We start from the raw sequence: 22,601 nt of genomic DNA, 5'->3' as shown, positions 1-22,601 counted from the left end.
AACACTTTGTGATCCATATTTGCTCCTTTTGGCCCTTGGCAGATTAACTGTTCTGCCAAGGTTTCCGGCTCCGCCACGGGGAGGCAGGAGCAGTGCCTGGTGTGACCAAGCGTAAAGTAGTAAGTGTTAATAATAGAAATAAGAAAAATAAAGAAAAATGGCTGGCTTTTCTTTCTTGCTCTGTACAGGTAATTTTGTAACAGAAGCTGTTATTAAATAATTAAATTTCTTGAGACAGGAACGAAAAATAACTATAAATCGATTTTAGACAATTGCACTTTAAGCACAGAGAAAATGCCGATTAAAATTGCTTGGCACCCTGGGCCACTAGATTTTCCTACCGTTTTTCACTACCTTTCGCCAAAAACGAATACATGTAATCTAACATAAAAAAATTATATATATATATATATATATATATATTATTTTTTTTTTTTTAACTATGAGATACTTCCAAAGACACGCTTTACTTACTTACGATCTGGGTACAGCAGCAGCATTCCTGGCGGTAGATCGTAGATATAGGTTATCAAACCAGTGACGAACATTGACGCGAATATTAGAAATCCATTCAGAGTTAATGCAAACTTCGGCCACCTGCAGAAAATTAAATTCTTCTTGAACATTTATGGTGCATTTACAGAACTTAAATAATTGTTTAAGTTAAGCATATTGAAATAAAAATAATATCGTATTAACCAAAGGAAAAAAACTATCAATTGTGATTCAAAGCATCAAGAAAAAAACATGAGTGGAGTGGCAATAGAATGCCATAAACGCACTAATAAAAAGGTGAGACCATAAGACTGGAAATAAATAGGCCTTCAACAAAAAGATTGTTGTGCTGCCTTGATAACTAATTCCTAATGGTATCTCATTGTAATTCCAGACGGTAGTTCATCGTGATGCCTCAAAGAGTGATCTGTAGATACGATAGACAGCGAGACCAAAATTTCGGCTTTCATTTGATGTAATTTATTTCTTTTGTGTTGCCGCAATTCCTTCCATCGTGTGTGGAAAAGATGACGAATGACTGGAATGTAGTCAGCATACGGGCCTAAAAGTCCATGGTGCTGCTCACCAGGGTCAGTCAGAGACTAACCCTGGTCAGAATGACCCTGGTCTGACCCATGTCAGAAATGTCAGCACCAAAATCAGTCAGAAAAATCCAATGTTCATCATTAATCCAATAAGGCTTGCGAGTCCGACAAAGAACTGGATAGGTGTTTTGAATGTTTGTCAGTTGAGCTCGGTCAACTATGTTGCTAGTACCAAGCCGGTTGACAGATTTAGGAGAACCTGCCAACCGTTCTAAACTCTTCTGGATAAAGAAGGGTGACATTTTTCATAAAGGCGTCTCACTATTTGATTTGATTTTGGGTTTATTGGCGCAAAAACAACTAAGGTTATACTGCGCCAGGAAACGATTAAAATACCAATAGAGATAAATTCTGGTAACCTTTAAAAAGGTTACCTCGTCAATTTGTTATTTGTATATATATATATATATATATATATATAAATATATATATATGTATAAGGCAGTATAAGTTTAAAAATAAATGATCCAATTTATATATGTGTGTATATATTAATAGCTTGTAAAAACTTAAAAACTGCTGACACGTGGTCGTTGTCTGATAAAATCTGACTGAGTGTATAAGGCTCAGTCGGATGAGTAAAAGCGGCGTCTCACTAGTGAAGTGAATTATCATGTAAGGAGGTATTGGACCTGATTCAACTTCGTTTTTTTTTTTTTTTTTTTTTTTTTTGTCTTTTAGCAGCTATCACATCTGGATCAAAGGGTAAATTATCAGACAGGGACGGATTGGGGCAGCAGAGGAAATAACATTATTAGGATTCATGAGTTTTTGTTGTTCTTCTGCTGTTGTTGTTGTATTTGGGTTTTTTTGGCACAAGGGCCTCTTGGGGCATATTGTGCCTGTTCATGATTTGTTTGTCACTATGATCACAGTCTATTATACAGATTTATGTGTTTCAAATAATTAAACAGTTCCTCGAAATTTGCTTCATTCCCAAGAATATGAAATACGGTTAGGGATTCCTGTAAGTTGGTCATGGAGCTAAAGCTCGATTTTCTGACTGTTGAAAGTTGGGGACATTCTATGAGGATGTGTTTTATTGTTATCTGCGACTGAAAAAAGAAACACTGAGGAGGATTCTCTCCCATAAGCAAATACAGGTGAGTTGGATGCGAATGACCGATGCGGTTGTTGTTGTTGTTGGGTTTAACGACACATAGGCTACTTGGGCCATATTGTGTCTTCTAATGGTGAATATGAAATAATATCTATATTTTATGATATATTTGTATCCGGTTTAGGAAAGTATATAGTTCCTTTTTATTAGAATCATCTCCCAGAATCTGCAATAAATTTATTGATGACTGTGTTTTAGCAATTGATTTAAAAGTATCTAAGCGGATGTTCTGAAGGTGGGGACAGTCCACTAACAAATGGCGAATGGTCAGTTGTACTTGACATGATGTTGTTGTTGTTTGTTGGATTTATTGGTGCAAGGGCTACTAAGGCCATAATGCACCTATTTCAGTCTTATTTGGTACATGATTGTTATATTAAATAAAAGGATTCAGATCAGGTGATATTTGTTTATCAATTTGAGGAAGGTAAAAACATCATTAATATCTTGTCGGTCTCCGAGAATCTGTTGTAAGGTAAATTTATTAGAAGAAGATAGATGTGAAGAGAAAGCTGTTTTTCGTTCTCTAAAATATAATGGGCATTCAATGATCAGGTGGTTTACTGTGAGTTGAGTTTGACAGTTGCTGCATAGTGGAGGGTCTTCCTGAGTGAGTAAATAACTATGAGTTAGGTGAGTATGTCCTATTCGAATTCTAGCAAGTACTACTTCTTCCTTTCTATTGCCCCTTAGGCTTGATAGCCACTTCTTGTGATCCTTTTTGATCTGAAAGAGCTTATTGTTTTTTTCTCCCTGCAAATGGATAGCCATTTTTTTCTAACATTGGTATGTATGATGCATTTTAAATCTGTGTAAGGTATCTGCATGTCTGATTTTATGTGACTGGCGTTCTTGGCTGCAAGATCCGCTTGTTCATTTCCTCTGATTCCAGAGTGCCCAGGTATCCAACAGAAAATTAATTTTTGCCTGTTTGCAAGAAGCTGCATTAACTTGGTTTGAATTTGTTGTAGAAACGGATGACTGGATGGAAATTTACACTGAAGAGCAGATACAGCACTTAAGGAATCGGTGTAGATAATAGTTTGCGGATATAATGACTGTTTTACATTGTCTAGCGCCATCAGGATAGCATACAGTTCTGCGGTGTAAATACTGTACTCCAAAGGAAGCTGCTGGGATATTGTAATGTTTGGTAGAACTGCAGCTGCTCCAACTTTACTATCTGTCTTGGAACCATCAGTGTAAATTTGGGTAAAACTAGAGAACTGAAAAGAGTGAGTTGCATGGATCTGCTGAAGACTGAAATTTGGAAGTGCATTCTTTCCCCAGTGTTGGTCAACATTGGCCAAGGGTATTTGCCATGGTGGCATAGCCGTGCTATTATCTAAAGTTATGTCATTCATATTTAGTTCCCAGCACGTAGTTATGCTTTCTAATCTAATTCCACATGGTTTATTCTGCAAAGGTTTATTTTGGTACAAATTATGCCATTTTGGGGTGAATAAATACTGCTTTATTGGATGATGTGGGAAACTTTTGATTTTTGCTGCATAACTTAATAACAGAGCTTGCCGACGAAGAAATAGGGGTGGTTCATGTGCTTCCGTATAGAGACTCTGAACTGGCGATGTACGAAAAGCTCCCAGTGCAATTCGGAGGGCATTGTGATGTACTGGGTCGAGCCATTTTAATGCACTTTCTCTAGCTGAGGCATATGCAGGTGACCCATAGTCTAGTTTGGATCTTATGAGCGACCGGTATAAGTGCAGCAGCAGCATGTACCGATCTGCACCCCATGACATAGCGGAAATTGCCCTGAGGAGATTCAGCTTCTTTAGCCAGGTTGTACGAATGTGTTTAATATGCTCTAAGAAACTAAGTTTTCTATCCAGAATTAGTCCAAGAAAGCTAATACTCTGTTGAAAAGAAATTGGATGAGAATCAAGATGTAAATCGGGATCTGGATGTAAATTCCGTTTACGGCAAAAATGAATTGCTGTTGTTTTTTGTTTTGAAAGTCTGTATCCATTGTTTTTGGCCCACTGAACAAGCTTGTTAATTGTACCTTGAAGCTGCCTTTCAATGAAACGCATGTTTTGTGACTGGCTTGAGATTGCCAGATCGTCGGCATACAGATAAGTTTCAACTGTGTCGGGAATACATTTGGTAATGGAATTAATCCTGAGAGAAAAGAGCGTGGCACTAAGCACAGAACCTTGAGGGACCCCCTCTTCTTGCACAAATGTTTGTGAGAGAGCAGAGTGAAAACGTACCTGAAAGGTCCTATTGCTCAAAAAGTTCTGAATAAATTTTGGAAGATGACCACGAATACCGGATTCATAGAGATCGTGAAGAATTCCATACCGCCAGGTTGTGTCAAAAGCCTTTTCGATGTCAAGACATATCATCACTAGGTGTTCGTTCCTGAGAAATGCATTTCGGATGTTTCCTTCAGCTTTGACCATAAGATCAAGTGTTGATCTAGTTCTTCGAAATCCATATTGATTTTGACTTAGAATGCATTCAGTCTCTAGGAACCATGTCAATCTGGCATTAATTATTTTTTCTAATGCTTTTCCTATACAACTAGTTAATGCTATCGGTCGGTAATTTGCTGGATCTGAATGGTCCTTTCCTGGTTTTGGGAACGCTAATACAATAGAATGACGCCAACTGGTAGGGTAGTAGTCTTCGCCAAAGATTCTATTATACAGTTTTAGCAGAGCAGAAAGGGATTCTTCACTCAAGTGATATATCATGGCATAGTACACTCCATCAGGGCCAGCAGCACTATTTTTAGATCTTGCGAGTGCGCAACGTAACTCTGCCATGGTAAGGGGTACATTATATGGATGCTGTCGTGACGTACTGAAATTGAGATTATATCTTTCTGCCTGTATTTTATGTGCCTGGAAACTTGGCTCAAATGCGGTTACAGCGGAGATTTTTTCAAAGGTTTCACCTAATGTATTAGATATATCGAGAGGACTGCAGATTTCTTTGCCTTTTAGATATATTATCGGAGTGGTTATAGGTGGATATTTTCCATTAATTCTTCGAACTTTAGTCCAAATAGTTCTGATATTTGTGGTCCTGTTTATAGAGGAGGCATATTTAGACCATGCCTCTTTTTTGCTTATTCGTTGTATGTGACGAGATTTAGCTCTAGCTTTCTTGAACTGTATGAGATTAGCTGTGGTCGGGTATTTACGAAATAAGTTCCAGTATCTATTCTTCTCTTTTTTTGCATTGCTACAAGCTTCATTCCACCATATTTTTGGGTGGGAGCGAGTTTTCATGGATGATCTGGGTATACTGGTTTCTGCAGCTGCTATCATTTGCTGAGTTATGTAAGTTACGGCAGAGTCAATGGTGAGAGTCTCAATAGTCTGAATATCTAGATGTGCTAGCTCTTGATATTTGTTCCAGTTAGCTTTGTCAAATTTCCAAACAGTTTTTATCTCAGTTTGAGGAGGAGAGTTAGTCGATAGTGTGCATATTACTGGAAAGTGGTCACTATTTCGCAGGTTATCAGTGACCGTCCAATCAATAAGAGGAAGGAGGTTTGGCGAGCATATTGAAAGATCAATTGCTGAAGTTGACCTTGAGGAAAGATGCACGTACGTGTGAGTCCCATTGTTTAATAATGTTAAGTTGTGCCTTTCAAGAAATTTTTCAATTAACTGACCTCTCTTATCAAGGTGCGAGGAACCCCATAGGGGGTGATGCCCATTCCAGTCGCCCAAGATACAGAAAGGTGGTGGCAGCTGGGTAACTAAATCATTCAAATCTGCTAGAGAGTATGAATAGTTTGGCGAAAGGTATATGGAAACAACTGTTACTGCTATCTTAACCATAACTCTAGCAGCAATTGCTTCTAAAGTTGTTTGCAGTGGGACTGGTCTGAAAGGAGTTCTGGAGTTTACTAGCAATGCTACACCTCCATGTGCTGTATTAGAGTCGTTCCTATCCTTTCTAAGCATTATGTGATGTTTTATGCTCATAGTTATTTTAGGGGTCAGGTTTGTTTCCTGTAGACAAAGAACAGCAGGCTTATATTCGGTAATTAAGTCATAAACATCGTCTGAGTTAGCTCGGAGTCCGCGACAATTCCATTGAATGATTCTATGCATTATCGGGTGTGTCTGCTTGCTTACGGGATGTGGTCTGTTTGCGCCTGTCTAGTCTTTTTTCTCTTTTTGGGAAATTTGGTCTAGTGATGTCCATGTCCTCCTCTTCTGCATGAAGTTCAAGAAGTGGGTCATCTCGGTGTGAATTTCTATCTATGTCCATGGTATCAGTACTGGTTTTTTGATTATTTCTTTCAGAGCTTGTTTGATTAACTGGCTGTTGTACAGAATTTTTATCTGGCGGTATTGTCAATGGTGTGTTTACCGAATGAGTTGATTGCTGTTGGGTAGGCTGTTCTTTTGGTGTAGAGAGGACTGATCTGGCCCAATCAGAAATTCAGATGCTTGGCGGAACTGAACAATCTGTTTGTACTGTTATGGATCGTTGCTTTTTTACAACTGAAGAATAAGATGGCAATTTATTTGAAGTTAAACAATGTCTTTTTGCTTCTTGGTATGGCACCTTGTGTTCTACTTTGTACTTTTGTATATTCTTTTCAGTCTGCCACTGGATGCAATCCTTTGAAAATGCTGAATGATTCCCCTTACAGTTTGGGCAGCTTTGTATTTCATTGGGGCAGTCTGTGTGAACATGTTCTTTTGAACCACAGGAGGCACAGGTGGTTACACCCCTGCAGACTGCTTGTGAGTGTCCAAATTTTTGGCATTTAAAACACCGGACTGGGTTTGGAATATAAGGTCGAATTTTGCACCTTAAATATCCAGCTTTAACAGTTGTTGGTAAAATTGGTGTTTTAAATGTAAGAATGACCGTTCGGGTAGGAGTAAGAACCCCATCTTTCTTAATGACTATCCTTTTGGCATTTATTACATTTTGATCGCCTAATTCCTGAACGATTTCCTCCTCAGATACGTTAAGGAGATCCCACTCGGCTATTACCCCTTTAGAGGAGTTTAAGGTGGCATGCGGGGTAACCTTTGTGGGAATTCCACCAAAAGTCGATATTTTTAATAGTTTTTCCGAGTGTTTATTCTCGTTCATCTCCACTAGAAGGTCTCCGGATTTTAATCTTCTAACCATTTTTGGTGGGCCCGCCACATTCTCAAGACATTTCTGTATTAAGAATGGGGAGAGCTTACTCAAAGGATTGTCAGTCAAAGAATGCAGTATCAAAAAAAGAGGAGCAGGGCTTTCTGTTCCTTCTTTTTTCTGCCGTTTTGCATTTCCTGCATTTAAGTCTTCTCTGTTTGAGAGATCTGGATCATGAGATCCATAAGTGGCATGTCCATCTTTGCTCCTTTTTGCCCCGGGAGAGTGTTTTTCTCCTCCCAGGTTTCCAGCCCCGCCACGTGGAGGCAGGAGCGGTGCCACCAGTGACCAAGAGGTTTAGAGGTTTAGTTAGGTTAGTACGGATTATATATACAGGGTGTTTCAGTTAAACGTTTCAGAACTTCTAAGAGGGGTAGGGTACATCCTGACAACTCGAAATCATATAGCAATGTGGGGTCGGAAATGCTTTCCTGAAGCGGTGTTGTACACAGAAGCACCATAAAGAAAAGAGACCGTAAGTGAGAAATCGTTTTAATAATACATGAAAAGAAGCAAAAGGTACATGGATTAAAGTAAGTGTTCGAAGTTTCTTCCACGGGCTACAATGCACGCCTCACATCTCCGACGCATGGACATCCGAACATTCTGGAATACTCCAGGCGAATTTTGAATTTCTTCGGCAGCTACTGCGATTCTTGCAACCAGCTCCTCAGCATTGTCAACAGGGGTGTCATAAACTAGCGATTTCATATGACTGTGAAAATTCCTTCACAAGGGAAGGAATTTTCAACACGCATAACGACCATATCTGGGCGGTCGAGAACCCGCATGCAATACGACGTCGTGCAGCACAGATTCGATTTTCGGTCAATGTATGGGCCGGTATTATGGGAGATCACCTCATCGGACGTTACCTGTTACCGTGTCGTCTAACCGGACCTATCTACTTGATCTTTCTGCAGCAAGTATTGCCACAACTTTTGAGAGATGAACAGATTTCTGCATCGACGCAACAGACAATGTGGTTCCAACACGATGGAGCCCCTGCCCATTATAGCGGAGATGTTCGTAACTACCTGGATGTCACATTTGGTCAACAGTGGATCGGACGTGGTGGTCCCGTGCGTTGGCCTGCTCGGTCATCCGACCTATCATGTCTTGATTTTTATTTCTGGGGTCATATGAAATCGCTAGTTTATGACACCCCTGTTGACAATGCTGAGGAGCTGGTTGCAAGAATCGCAGTAGCTGCCGAAGAAATTCAAAATTCGCCTGGAGTATTCCAGAATGTTCGGATGTCCATGCGTCGGAGATGTGAGGCGTGCATTGTAGCCCGTGGAAGAAACTTCGAACACTTACTTTAATCCATGTACCTTTTGCTTCTTTTCATGTATTATTAAAACGATTTCTCACTTACGGTCTCTTTTCTTTATGGTGCTTCTGTGTACAACACCGCTTCAGGAAAGCATTTCCGACCCCACATTGCTATATGATTTCGAGTTGTCAGGATGTACCCTACCCCTCTTAGAAGTTCTGAAACGTTTAACTGAAACACCCTGTATATATACACAAGGAAAGAAAGGTGTATTTCCTTTCTGGATTCTACTTCAAAGCTTTTAAGTAAAGAATCACTTAAGAAAAACAAGAAGAATAGTGACACTGGAAAATAAATATAACTAATCCGCTGTGAAAGAACGCTATGTATCGCACAAAATATCGCTTGGGCACTATCGCTTGGCACTCGGGGCCTTGACATGATGTAAATTGTGGAGCGCTGTCATTAGTTAATAGATACAGGTGACCAATGCGGAGCGTTGCTAGAATCACTTCTTGTCGCCTGCTTCTCTTGGAACGAGATGTCCACAGTTGTGGCTCTTTTCTTTTTTTTTTTTTATCAGCAGCAGTTCATTATTGGTTTGAGTTTTCCAAAAATGAGACCATTGTTTCCTGCATGTTGTTTTAATGACAGATTTGTAATCGGTGTAGGGAACTTTTAGTTGTCTGGAAGATCCAGAGTCGGGATGCTTCGCAGCAGCATCCGCATGTTCATTACCTGAGATGCCAACATGACCAGAGATCCAGCAGGAGGTAACCTTCTGATTGACTGTTTGTATGTGAAATAACTTAGATCGGATCTCTTTAAGAATGGGGTGAGAGGGATTTGGTTTGGTTTGGTTTGGTTTGGTTTTCAATGGCGCATTGGCAGCTAAGGCCATAATGCGCCAGGACAAATTTAAAATCTTATTAAACATTTTGGTAGCAAAGGCTACCACGTCAAACAATTAATTATTATGTTTAAAAAGGTATAAAAGTAAAAGCATAAAACTTAGATCTTTGTATAAACATTAATAAATTGTAAAAAGTTAAAAACGTCAGACAAATTGTCTCTGTCACATATTATCTGACTGAGTGTAAATGGCTCAGTCAAATTATTAAAATCAGTAAAATACAAGCGTCGTGCTTCAATAAAAACAGGACATTCTACAAAAATGTGATTGACGGTTAAAATTACGTTACATATCTCGCACATAGGTGGGTCATCCCCCCTCAGCAAGTAGGAATGCGTTAGATGACTATGACCTATGCGGAGCCGAGCAAGAACAACTTCCTCTCTTCGGTCCCTGCGTAGACTGGACTGCCATTGCACAATTACAGGCTTAATACGATGTAATTTATTTGTGGCCTGTCCGTGCCAAGAATCTTGCCATTGAGAGAGTAATTTAGAACGTATTATTTGCCTGTAGTCTGTATAGGGGACTGACAGATAATGATTATCCAGGGAAATGGCTGATTTAGCAGCGGCATCAGCCGATTCATTTCCCCGGATCCCAATGTGGTTTGGGATCCAACAAAAGCGAATATCATATTCCAATTCTATGAGAGAAAATAGAATTTGCCGGATCCTGGACAGGATCGGATGAGGGTTAAAACTCCTGATACCAGAGCCTGTAACGCGCTTGATGAATCACAATAAATCATATACCTCTGGTAGTCGCGATTTTTAATGTGATCTAGGGCTGATTGTATTGCATGCAACTCAGCAGTATAGATGCTAGTTTCTTGTGGGATCTTATAGGATAATGTTTTGTGAGGGAGCACAACAGCAGATCCCACATGAAATTCTAACTTTGAGCCATCTGTATAGATTGGCAGAAAGTCAGAATACTGCTGTCTATGTGATGCAAAGAGTTGCTGGTAGACAGATGGCGGTGTCGTAGCCTTCTCCCAGATCTTAAGGGAGAAGTCGCAAGTTGGAAAATAAGCATGCCAGGGTGGAAAGAATTGCCTTGGTGACTGGGCAACGTTGTCTACCGACAAGTTAAGCTCATTCAGCAGCCCTTGAATGCGAATACCAAAGGGTTTGTTGGCAGTCCGACGGGTGTTGTAGAGATTTTCCCAGCGCGGCTCAAAAACGGATGGCCACGTGGGATGATCGTGCAGGGATTTTAATTTGAAGGCGTACTGTAGGGACAACTGCTTACGTCGAAGAGACAGAGATGGTTCATTTGCTTCAACATAGAGGCTTTGGACAGGAGATGTGCGAAATGCTCCAGTGGCTGTCCGGATGGCTTGATGGTGGATTGGATCTAACCACCGAAGTGCACTATCTCTAGCAGAACCATAAACCTGAGACCCATAGTCGAGTTTGGAACGGACAAGTGCTCGGTAAAGGCGAAGAAGGGTAGAACGATCTGCGCCCCATGAAGTTGATGAAAGGGCACGAAGGATGTTAAGCCCTTTGACACATCTTGTCCTCAGCTGACGAATGTGTTGTAAAAATGTCAGCTTTTTGTAGAAAATAAGTCCAAGGAATTTGAATTCTGCTACAACTGGGATGTTATTTTGCCCACGCCTTAATTCTGGGTCAGGATGAAGATTACGTTTGCGACAGTAGTGTACACAAACGGTCTTCTGTGATGAAAATCTGAACCCATTAGCCAAAGACCAAGCTGTGAGACGATCAATGGTTTTCTGCAGTTGCCTTTCAATGACCCTCATATTGCATGAATTGCAAAATATGGCAAAGTCATCTACATAGAGGGCATTGTTTACAGTGGGTGGAAGTTGTTCTGTGATAGTTTATTTTGATTGCGAAAAGCGTAACACTTAGAACGGATCCTTGTGGGACTCCCTCTTCCTGAGAGAAAACTGGAGAGAGGGTGGATCCTAAACGGAATTGAAACTGGCGATTCGAAAGAAAGTTTTTAATAAAAACAGGAAGGTTACCTCTAAGACCAAAGTTATAGAAGTCTTTTAAAATTCCAAATCGACAGGCTGTGTCGTACGCTTTTTCAATATCAAAGAAAACTGCTACCAAATGCTCGGATTTAATAAAAGCATCACGAATGGACGTTTCCAATCGGATTAAATGATCCAGAGTGGATCTATTTCTTCGGAAGCCGCACTGTGTCCTGGAAAGCAGACCATTTGTTTCTAAATACCATACGAGGCGTGCATTAACCATTCTTTCCAGGACTTTGCACAAACAGCTTGTCAGAGCAATAGGACGATAATTACTTGGATTGCTAGGATCCTCTCCTGGTTTTGGGAAGGCAAGAACGATTGCTTTCCGCCAGGAGTCCGGAAATTGTTTATTAAGAAAAATTCTGTTAAACAGAATTAAAAGGTGATCCTTACATTGTGGTGTGAGGTGTTTTACCATTTCGTAGTGGATGTCATCGGGCCCCACAGCACTTGCGTGCGTGAGAAAGAGTATTGGTATTGGTATTGGTATGGTTATTTCTGGCGCAAGGGCTACTTAGGCCATATTGCGCCTATAAACGAGATGAGGATTTCACGGTGTCTGTAAAAACAGTTAGAAAGAATTATACAGATTTATGCATTTTAAGAAGCGGAAAAATTCCGGGAGATTTGCATTATTACCTATGAACTGTTGGAGTGTCAAAGGTTGTTGAAGATTACTGTATGAAGCTTTTCGGGCATCAGTGTATAAGGTACATTCAACGAGTATGTGCTTTATTGTGAGAACAGAGTTGCAGTGCATACACTGCGGAGGATCATTTCCTGTAAGAAGAAAAATATGGGTGAGCTGACTGTGCCCGATCCGGGCTCTAGCCAGGATGACTTCTTCCTTTCTGTTTACGGAAAAACTGGAAACCCATAACTGTGGTTCAGGTTTTATTTCACGCAGCTTGTTATTCAGTTGAGATTGCCATAGAAGTGTCCATTGTTCTTTACATGTATTTCTTATATGGGATCTGTAGTCCATATATGGAACATAGTAACCGGGCGATGCTATGTTGGATGAATGTTTGGCTGCATAGTCTGCTTTTTCATTCCCTGATATCCCAGTGTGACCTGGGATCCAGCAAAAGATGACAACTTGTTGGTGATCATGGATATGCATTAGTTGAGATTTTATAGATTTTATTAAGGGATGCGTTGTTGAGGAGGAATTTTGCAAGGCCAAGATTGAACTCTGTGAGTCACTATATATTACACTTTTTTGGATGGACAGTTGGAGAATGTTTTCTAAGGCAAGCTTGATAGCATATAATTCAGCTGTATAACTGCTGCATTCGGTGGGAAGTGAAACAGAGATAGTGTTAAAGGGAAAGACAGCTGCAGCACCGACTTTACTATCAGACTTTGATCCATCAGTGTATACATGCGTAAAATTTTGGTAATTTTGTGTGTGAGTGGCATGCAGTTGCTGTATATTGGTATTTGCAAGCGAATGTTTTCCCCAGTTTAAGAAATAGCTGTCACAGGATGCTTTAATAAAGGACCAGGGAGGATCTGAACTGTTCAGATCATGGAGGATTTTGTTCAGATGTATATTCCAATTTTGTGATAATTCCTGTAATCTGATGCCAGCAGGGCGAACTGCTCTAGGTTTATTTCTGTAGTACATTGGGAACTGTGGATTATTAAGTATTGGCCAATTGGGGTGAGAAGGCAGACTTTGAATTTTGGCTGCATAGTTCAGAAGTAACATCTTTCTTTTGAGGCTGAGCGGAGGTTCATGGGCTTCGATATAAAGACTTTGCACTGGCGATGTTCTATAAGCGCCTACAGCAATTCTGAGGGCAGAATGTTGAATAGGGGCAAGACGTGCTAGCACGCTTTCCCTAGCAGAATCATACACCGGGGCGCCATAATCAAGGCGAGATCTGATCAGGGCTCTGTACAAGTGAAGTAAGGTGTACCGATCTGCACCCCATGATGTAGAAGAGATAATTCTTAATAAATTCATTTTTTTCTGGCAAGCAGTCCTTAGATGTGTGATATATTCTAGGAAGTTCAGTTTATTATCAAAAATTAAACCAAGGAGACGAATGCTATTCACCACTGTGATGGGATGATTTGTTAGTTGTATCTCTGGATCTGGATGCATCTTTCGTTTATTACAAAAGTGAATGACTCTAGATTTCTGATAGGATAGTCGGTAACCATTGTGTATCATCCATAATTCAATGTTATTTATAGATGTTTGCAGCTGCCTTTCGATAAAGCTCATGTTTTGCGAGCTGCAAGAGACAGTCAAATCATCAGCATAGAGGTAAGAGTTTACAGCTTTTGGAATATTTTTTGTCATCTGATTTATTCTAATTGCAAATAAGGTTGCACTGAGTACAGAGCCCTGCGGGACTCCTTCTTCTTGTATGTATGTTTGCGAAAGTACTTGCCGATAGCGAACTTGAAAGGTCCTGTGTTGTAGGAAATTCTGTATGAAGTACGGTAAGTGTCCTCTCAGGTCCAGGGAATGAAGATCTTTCAGAATACCAAACCGCCAAGTGGTGTCAAAGGCCTTCTCTATGTCGAGACATACCATTACTAGATGTTTGTTTTGGATAAACGCATTCCTGATGTCTGTTTCTGCTTTGATCATGAGATCTAGAGATGATCGGTGTTTTCGGAAACCAAATTGATTGTCAGAGATAATATTTTGGGAATCAAGATACCACGTTAGTCGACGGTGTATCATTTTTTCTATGGTTTTACTTAGGCAGCTTGTGAGCGAAATGGGTCTGTAATTGTTCGGAATAGAATGATCTTTCCCTGGTTTGGGTATCGCCAGTACAAAAGCATGACGCCAGAAGCTGGGGAAGGAATGCTCCATAAATATACGATTGTAGAAGGTCAGTAGCGAAGATAATGATTTATTGTCTAGATGTTGTAACATTATGTAGTATATTCCATCCGGGCCAGCAGCACTGTTCTTAGCGGTGGATAAAGCTTCTTGAAGTTCTACCAAAGTAAGTGGTGTATTGTATTGGAAGGTTGTTGTTGTTCTAAATTTCGGATGGGATTTTTCTGCTACAGCTTTAATCTTTTGAAATGATGGATCATATGCCGTAGAGTCAGACAACTGTGAAAATACCGTCCCTAGAGCATTTGCAATCTCTGCAGGAGTAGATAGCTCCTGTCCATTCACGGTGAAAAGTGGGGACGACAAAGGGGGAAATTTACCATTTAATTGTCTTATTTTCCTCCAAATAATTCTTACATCAGTATTTTTATTAATTGTAGTTGCGAATCGAACCCAAGAGTCTCTTTTTGCTTTCTTTCTAATATGACGGGCTTTAGCTCTAATTTTCTTGTAATTTATAAGATTAGTGGTGGTAGGATGTTTGCGGAATAAATTCCATGCACGGTTTTTTTCTTTTTTTATATTCTTACAGTCCTCGTTCCACCAATAATTTCTGTTTCTATGAATGCTTGACTTTGACTGTGGGATGGCAGTGGATGCAGCTGCTAGAATCTGTTTTGTAATATGGTCGGCAACTGTGTCAATCGGATGAGATTTGATGATCTGATTGTCGAAGGATACGTTAGTGGTATACTTTGCCCAGTCTGCCTTGGAAAATTTCCATTTTGTGTGAGTTTCTGAAGGTATGCAGTGTGACGTTTCAATTTTACATATTATAGGGTAGTGGTCACTATTGAGTGGATCATCCAGAGTTGTCCACTGGATACTAGGGAAAAGGATTGGAGAGCAGATAGAGAGATCTATTGAAGAGACTGTTCCTGTTGGGAGGTGGAGGTAAGTTGGTGAACCAGTATTTAATATGGTTAGATTTCGTCTTTCAATAATCATTTCAATGATTTTTCCACGTCCGTCTGTATTGGAAGAACCCCACAATGGATTGTGTCCATTGAAGTCACCCAATAAGCAGAAAGGGGTTGGCAACTGCTGAATGAGATCTTCAAGTTCATGTATGGTACAAGGGCGACTGGGTGGCAGGTAGATTGAAGCAAGTGTTAGGGTAACGCCAATGGCTATTCGTGTGGCAACAATTTCAACAGTGGTTTGCAACTGAATGCGTTTGCAGGGTACTCTTCCATCTATAAGTATCGCTACACCTCCATGAGCATTATTAGTAGCAGGTCTGTCTTGCCGAAAGAGAGTGTAATTTTTTATCGAAGTAGACACCTGAGGTGTTAAATATGTCTCTTGTAAACAGATTCCAATTGGTTTATAACGCTTAATTATCTCGTGGATGTCGTCGATATTGCTGCGAAAGCCTCTACAGTTCCATTGGATGATGTTTTTCATTGTTTGGATTTAAATGAGGAAGCTGTGTCTGTCTGCTTTTTGGAAGTCTGTTTCTGTCGGTCAATTTTTATTTTGTCTCTCTTTGAAAATATTGGTCTGGCGTCTATTACATCTTCTGGATGAATTTCCAGAATGGTTTCCGTTTCTTCATGAGAGCAAGTCTCATTCGTGTCCATGAAGAAAGATTCAGCATGCTGCTTGTTAACGGGATCAGAGTTTTCTGTTTGAGTAGATCTTACAGGAGTTGTAAGAGTAACAGGAGGTATCGTGACTGGTGTGTTATTAGATCTATTAGAAGTCTGTTGCTTTGAGGACTGAGGTACAGTAGAGAGTAAAGTTCGAGCCCATTCAGAAATAGAGATGCTTGGCGGGATTGATGTATCTGTTTGAACTGATATTGAGTGAAATTTTTGAGCAGCGTCGGCATATGTGCGTTTTGGCATCGGTATTAGTTGCTGTAATTGTTTTCTGGCTTCGGAAAATGAGACTTTCTTTTCTATCTTGTATTTTTGAATTTTCTTCTCATATTTCCACTGATCGCATGATTTTGAAAAAGCTGGGTGATTGCCTTTACAATTAGGGCAAAGTGAGGACTGCGATTTACAATCAGCTTGGGCATGTTCCTTCGATCCACAGTTAGGGCATACTGCATCGCCTCTACAGACAGTTTGGGAAGGTCCAAATTTTTGACATTTATAGCACCTTAGCGGGTTTGGGATATACGGGCGAATGCGGCAGTTCAAATACCCGGCTTTTACTGATGATGGTAGGTTGGGTGAGCTAAATGTCAGTATGATACTGCGTGTTGGAATAAGTTCGCCATCTTTCTTAATCATGATTCTCTTCGCTTGTATGACCTTCTGATCCTGCAATTCGTTGACAATTTCCTCTTCTGAAACATTCATTAGGTCCCATTCTGAGATAACACCCTTGGAGGTATTGAGTGTTGCGTGTGGTGACACCTTAACAGGGATTCCATTGAATGTTGTGAGCTTGAGAAGGTATTCTGAATGTTTAGAGCTTGTAGTCTCAACCAACAGGTCGCCAGATTTGAGACGGCGCACCATTTTGGGGGAACCTGCTACATTTTCCAGACATTTTTGTATGAGGAATGGCGATAGATTGCCTAGGGCCTGGTTCGCTAAGGAATGCAGGATCAGGAAACTCGGATGTTCTATTAGGGAATCATCCGTCTTCAGTCTCTTTCGGTTGGTTTTGTCATCATTAGGTTGATGCAAATCCTTTGAATTTGGATTTGCTGTCTGGATCGGGGGAAAGTTTTCAAAGTCCATGTTTTGCTCCTTTTGGCCCTGGGGGTTTGCTTTACCACCCAGGTTTCCGGCCCCGCCACGGGGAGGCAGGAGCAGTGCCACAAGGTGACCAAGCGGCTGGGTTAGGAAGTTAGTATTAATATAAAAAGAAACAGAAAGGTGGTTTTCCTTCCTGGGCCTTTGCCTACTTCTTGTAGTGCGAAAGAGCTACTTTGATCGAGAAATCAAGAAAAATAGTTGTTGAAACAAAAAATAGAATCTATTCGCTGGAAATCTCTTTAGAAAAAACGCTTTTACAGACGCACTAGAATCGCTTGGCCACGGAACGCTTGGCACCCGGGGCCTGTGAGAAAGAGTGCAGCATTTAACTCCTCCTGTGAAAAGGGCTTGTTATACGATTCAAGCCCTTTTGAATAGAAGTTCAGGGGGTTTTTCTCATTTTTCTCTTTCAGGGCCAAAACCTCTGCGGGAAAAGATGTTATTGCAGATATTTTTGCAAATGTTTCCCCTAGAGTATTTGCTACTGCAGTTCGATCTGCAATTGGACATCCATTATGCTCGAGGATCACAGAAGGGCATGGTGGATATTTTTCCTTCATTTTCCGGATCTTATCCCAGACTACTTTTGAGCTAGCAGCCTGAGTTATGGAAGATGTAAAACGAATCCAAGATTTCCTTTGGCTCTGACGTCGTACATAACGCGCTTTCGCACATGCACGTTTAAATGTTATTAAATTTTCAGTTGTGGGATATCGGCGGAATATCCCCCGGGCTTTGTTTTGTGCTTTTTTTGCTGCTGTGCATTCGGAATTCCACCAAGGTTTCGGATAGAGTGGGAACCGGCTAGATGATTTTGGGATTGCAATTGCAGCTGCTTGGACAATTGTTTCTGTGATGTACACGACTGCATCATTGATTGGCACCTGACTGACTGTAGCGATGTCAAGATTTGCCAGATGTTGAAAGGCATTCCAGTCAGCCTGATCAATCTTCCACCGCGGTAAACTAAATGGAAGACACGGTCTACCACTAGTTAGGGTGATTATCACGGGGAAGTGATCGCTTCCATATGGGTTCTCCTCTACCTCCCAAGCAAGTGAAGGAAGGAGAGAAGGGGTGCAGATAGAAAGATCAATGGCAGAGAAAGTTCGGGTAGGCATGTGGAAGAAGGTGTTTGTTCCCACATTTAGGAGGGAGAGATCATTGTCAGTGAGCATATGCTCTATGACTCGTCCCCTTCCATTGATGTCAGCACTACCCCACAGAGTGTTATGTCCATTGAAATCCCCAAGAATTAAACAAGGGGAAGGCAATTGCATGATAAGATCATCAAGGTCTTTCTGGGGGATGTCAGTCCCAGGTGGCAAATAAACAGAGCAGACAGTTAATAAAAACCCCACTGTAAGGCGAATTGCTACAGCTTCAATGCTAGTTGCAAGCTGCAAAGGCTGAAATGGGATCTGGTTGCCGACGAGGATTGCGACTCCTCCGTGGGCAGAACCATCCACAATTCTATCCTTACGAATGATGGTAATGTTATGCATGGTGGGGTCATCATTTGCCTTTAAATAAGTCTCCTGTATGCAAAAGCAAACTGGTTTGTGCTTTTGCAGGAGTGCCTTGATGTCGTCAGTATTTTGCCGGAATCCACGACAATTCCACTGTAGGAATTTAGCCATTATTTGGACTTGGTGGGTCCATCAGGCGGCTTCCGAGGTGCTGAGGGCTTAATTTTGTCAGTCTTGGATTTCTCTTTCTTGGGGAAGTATGGACGCTGTCCTGTGTCCATTTCTTCCTCAGCGAAGAGTTCCAAAACTCTTCGCAGAAGGAGGTACATCATGTACCTCCTTCTGCTCGACATCCATGTTTTCCTGGGTACTAGGTGTTACTTCCCCTTTCTTATTCTTTTCTTTTGCTTTTGTTACTTGTGGAGCATTAGGAGGTATCGATATAGGAGTGGCAGCTGATTGGTCCTTCTGTGCAGGTTTTTGGGAGCTTAAAAGATAACGTGCAATGGGAGTAAAGGATTCTTTTGGAGGGACAGACATGTCCGTGTGAGTCCCAATCGAACATCTCCCTGCTACCCCCTGGGCGTAGGTAGGTTTTTTGATGTTAAGAGGTTTCACTGCTTTTCTTGCCTCCTGGTACGATATGTTTAGCTCTGCCTTCAGCCGTTGAATCTCTTTTTCTTCTTTCCACCTCTGGCATGCCCTTGAATAGGCTGGATGTTCTCCCTCACAGTTAATGCAGGTGGGTTTAGTGGCTGAACATGCTGTTGTTTCGTGGTCCTTTGCACCGCACCGGGCGCATGCAAGGACTCCACGGCAGGCCATTTGAGAATGTCCATACTTCTGACATTTAAAACACCGTAATGGGTTCGGAATGTATGGACGTACTGGACAGTTGATGTATCCAGTTTTAATCTCATCAGGAGGTTTGGGAGAGTTAAAAGTCAGGATAACACTCCTGGTTTTAACAATTTTCCCATCCCTTCGCGCAGTGATTCTCTTGACGGCAGTAACTCCCTGTGGTTTTAATTCGGAGCAGATTTCCTCCTCGGCGACGTCGAGAAGGTCCCACTCCGAAATGACACCTCTCGATGAATTTAGTGTTCTGTGTGGTGTCACTGTTATGGGTATACCTCCGATTGATGTTACTCGGAGTAGATGTTCAGACTGCCCGTCATTTTTTGTTTCAATCAAGAGGTCCCCAGAACGGAGCCTCTTAACTGACTTGGGTGTACCTGCTAACCCATCCAACCCTTTTTGTATAAAAAAGGGCGACATTTTACCAATCGGTGTTTCATTGGTGGAATGCATTATTAAGAACCTTGGGACAGGTCCTGATGGCAGTTCGGTTCGCTGCCTGTTTGTAGCAATAATGCTATCTGCCTCTCCGTCGTTATTTTCAGATAGGGACCGGGTTGGGGCCCCTGAAGGAATACGTTTATCAGGATTCATGAAGTTATTTAAATTGTTCAGTGCCCGGGCTCCCCACCCACCACGGAGCCCAAAGGGACGCCCACTACCCGGCATGCAATAAATGCGCTCGGGAGTGGGACGCCAGGGCTACCCAGACACTATACCCGCACCGCCGCCAGCCTGAATCCTGTCCCTCGGACCATGAGGGTAGGGGCGTGGCATTGACACGGTTGACCCTCGCAGGCGAGCCTACTAGCCGATTGATCCTAGCCGGGCCTTCCAGGACCACCCGTCTTGTCGAAGCAGGGGCCAAAGTGGTGTATTGAAGCTGGGCCCCTCAACCACCAGGATCCCCCTTTCCGAATTTCCACGGGTCGCAGCGCACGGCAAACACGCCGGATTCCATTGATGTAAGCCTGGAACCTGGGCTGTGGGCGTTGGATCCCAGTGATGCTAGTCTGGAAATCCAGCAGCGTCACTGGGAGGTCCCCTCACCACGTACAGGTGCCCACGTCGAGGGGGGTGAGAGGTTGAAAAGGTAGATTGAATGGAAGTGATTGCGCTTAAGGAGTCTGTATATATCAAAGATTCCTTGATATGGTAGTTGTTTATATTATCTAGAGCTAGTTTTATTGCGAATAATTCTGCAATATAGATACTGCATTCAATGGAAATAGACACAGCTACTGGGAAGGTGGAAAAAAACTGCTGCAGCACCTACAGCTGTATCTGTTTTGGAGCTATCAGGATAGATAGGTACTTTTCCTGAGTTTTCCAAGAAATGCGATTTATGGAGCTGTTGAAAATTTGTATTAGCCAGAGATGTCTTCCCCCATCTTAAAAAGAAATTGTCACAGAGAGGTACGAATTCAGTCCAGGGAGGTTCAGGAGTACCAAGGTCTTGGAAGACAATCTGAAAATTAATGTTCTAACTGATCATGAGCTCTTGCAGTCAAAGCCTTCCGGGGAGATTCTCATTAGGTTTATTTTGATATAGCATGGAGTAATGAGGGTCAAACAAGTGCTGCCAGCTAAGATGTGACGGAATACGCTTAATCTTTACGGCATAGTTACATAATAAGGATTTTCTCCATAGATGCAGTGGAAGTTCATTTGCTTCAATAAACAGGCTGAGGATCGGAGATGTTCTGAAGCCTCCCACAGCTGTCGTAAGGGCACTATGCTTGGTTTGGTTTGGATTTTATTGGCGCATTAGCAACTAAGGCTATAATGCGCCAAGACCAGGTAATGTATATAAACTCGTTGTGTTTGCATCATCTCCAATAATATGTTGTAATGTCATTGGTTCTCGTAGATTTCTCAGAGAACACAGCACGGATGTTCTGTCCTGTTGATAGTGAGGGCAGTCAATCAGAATATGTTTCACTGTTAAATTTTCTGAACAGTATGGACATTGAGGAGGATTTTCGCCTCCGAGCAGATGGAGGTGGGTCAGATATGTGTGCCCGATACGTGCCCGTGCAAGAACCACTTCTTCTCTTGGCACTGTTTTGGTGCTAGAGTGCCAATGCTTTGGATCGTGTTTCAACTGGTAGAGTTTATTATTCGCTTGGGTGTGCTATAGCTCTTTCCACTTCGCGAAACCTGCTGTTTGTATGATGTGACAGTAGTCAGAGGCTGGAACCGGAATGGAGGTTAAATCAAAGGTTGACGGATTTTTAGCTTTTTGTTTTGTTTTGGTTTGGGTTTTATTGGCGCATCAGCAACTGAGGCTATAATGCGCCAAATACCGGTCATATTATAAAAAGTTAAAACATTCAGTGACATAAGTAGTTAGGCCACCATGGCCAGATATATAATAACAGGTATATAAAATATAAACCAATAAAGAGATAACAATAACATAAATTTTAAATACAATTAAAAACTTTTATTGATTTAAAATAGTTAAAAACAGCAGACACGTTGTCATTGTCAGATAAAATTTGACTGAGTGTATAAGGTTCAGTCAGATGATTAAAAGGGGTAAAACGGGTGCTGCTAAAACCTGGACAGTCAACTAAAATGTGTCTTATTGTTAAAATTATGCCACAGGACTCACACATAGGAGGGTCATCAGCCCTCAGCAAAAATGAATGAGTTAAATGAGTGTGTCCTATGCGGGTCCGGGCAAGAACAACTTCTTCCTTACGATTCCTGCGCAGACTAGACTGCCACGTTTCAATTACAGGCTTTATATGATATAATTTATTCGCAGTCTGTCTATTCCACGAATCCTGCCATTGGGAGTGTATCTTCTCGTGTATTATTTGCCTGTAGTCTGTATAGGGGACTGGCAGGCAGCGATTATTATTGGGAATTGCTGATTTGGCTGCGGCGTCAGCTAAATCATTTCCCGTAATCCCATGTGGCTGGGAATCCAGGAGAAGCGGATATCATATTCACGTCCACACATGAAGTGAATCTTCTGCTGAATACTAGACAGAACTGGATGAGGATTATATCTCCCAGATAATAAAGCCTGTAACATGCTAAGAGAGTCGGAATATAAAATGAACCGTTGGCATTGGCATTTACTAATGTGATCCAAGGCTAACTCAATTG

At 41.4% G+C, this 22,601-nt stretch overlaps 1 protein-coding gene across 1 annotated transcript in view; it reads right to left on the bottom strand.

The window, feature by feature from the left end:
* The window catches only part of LOC150087179 (nose resistant to fluoxetine protein 6-like), a 298,214-nt gene that overhangs the window by 57,175 nt on the left and 218,438 nt on the right, over positions 1 to 22,601 (bottom strand). The window contains exon 7 of the mRNA XM_090372396.1: positions 475 to 597. Coding sequence (XP_090228522.1) covers positions 475 to 597 — 123 coding nt within the window. The remainder of the gene's footprint in view (positions 1 to 474; positions 598 to 22,601) is intronic.

This window comes from Mastigoproctus giganteus, chromosome 4, assembly GCF_048544385.1.
Source record: "Mastigoproctus giganteus isolate SK-2022 chromosome 4, ASM4854438v1, whole genome shotgun sequence".
Classification (NCBI taxonomy): domain Eukaryota; kingdom Metazoa; phylum Arthropoda; class Arachnida; order Uropygi; family Thelyphonidae; genus Mastigoproctus; species Mastigoproctus giganteus.
Note: the sequence above shows the minus strand (reverse complement) of the source record. Positions and strands in the feature narration are given on the sequence as shown.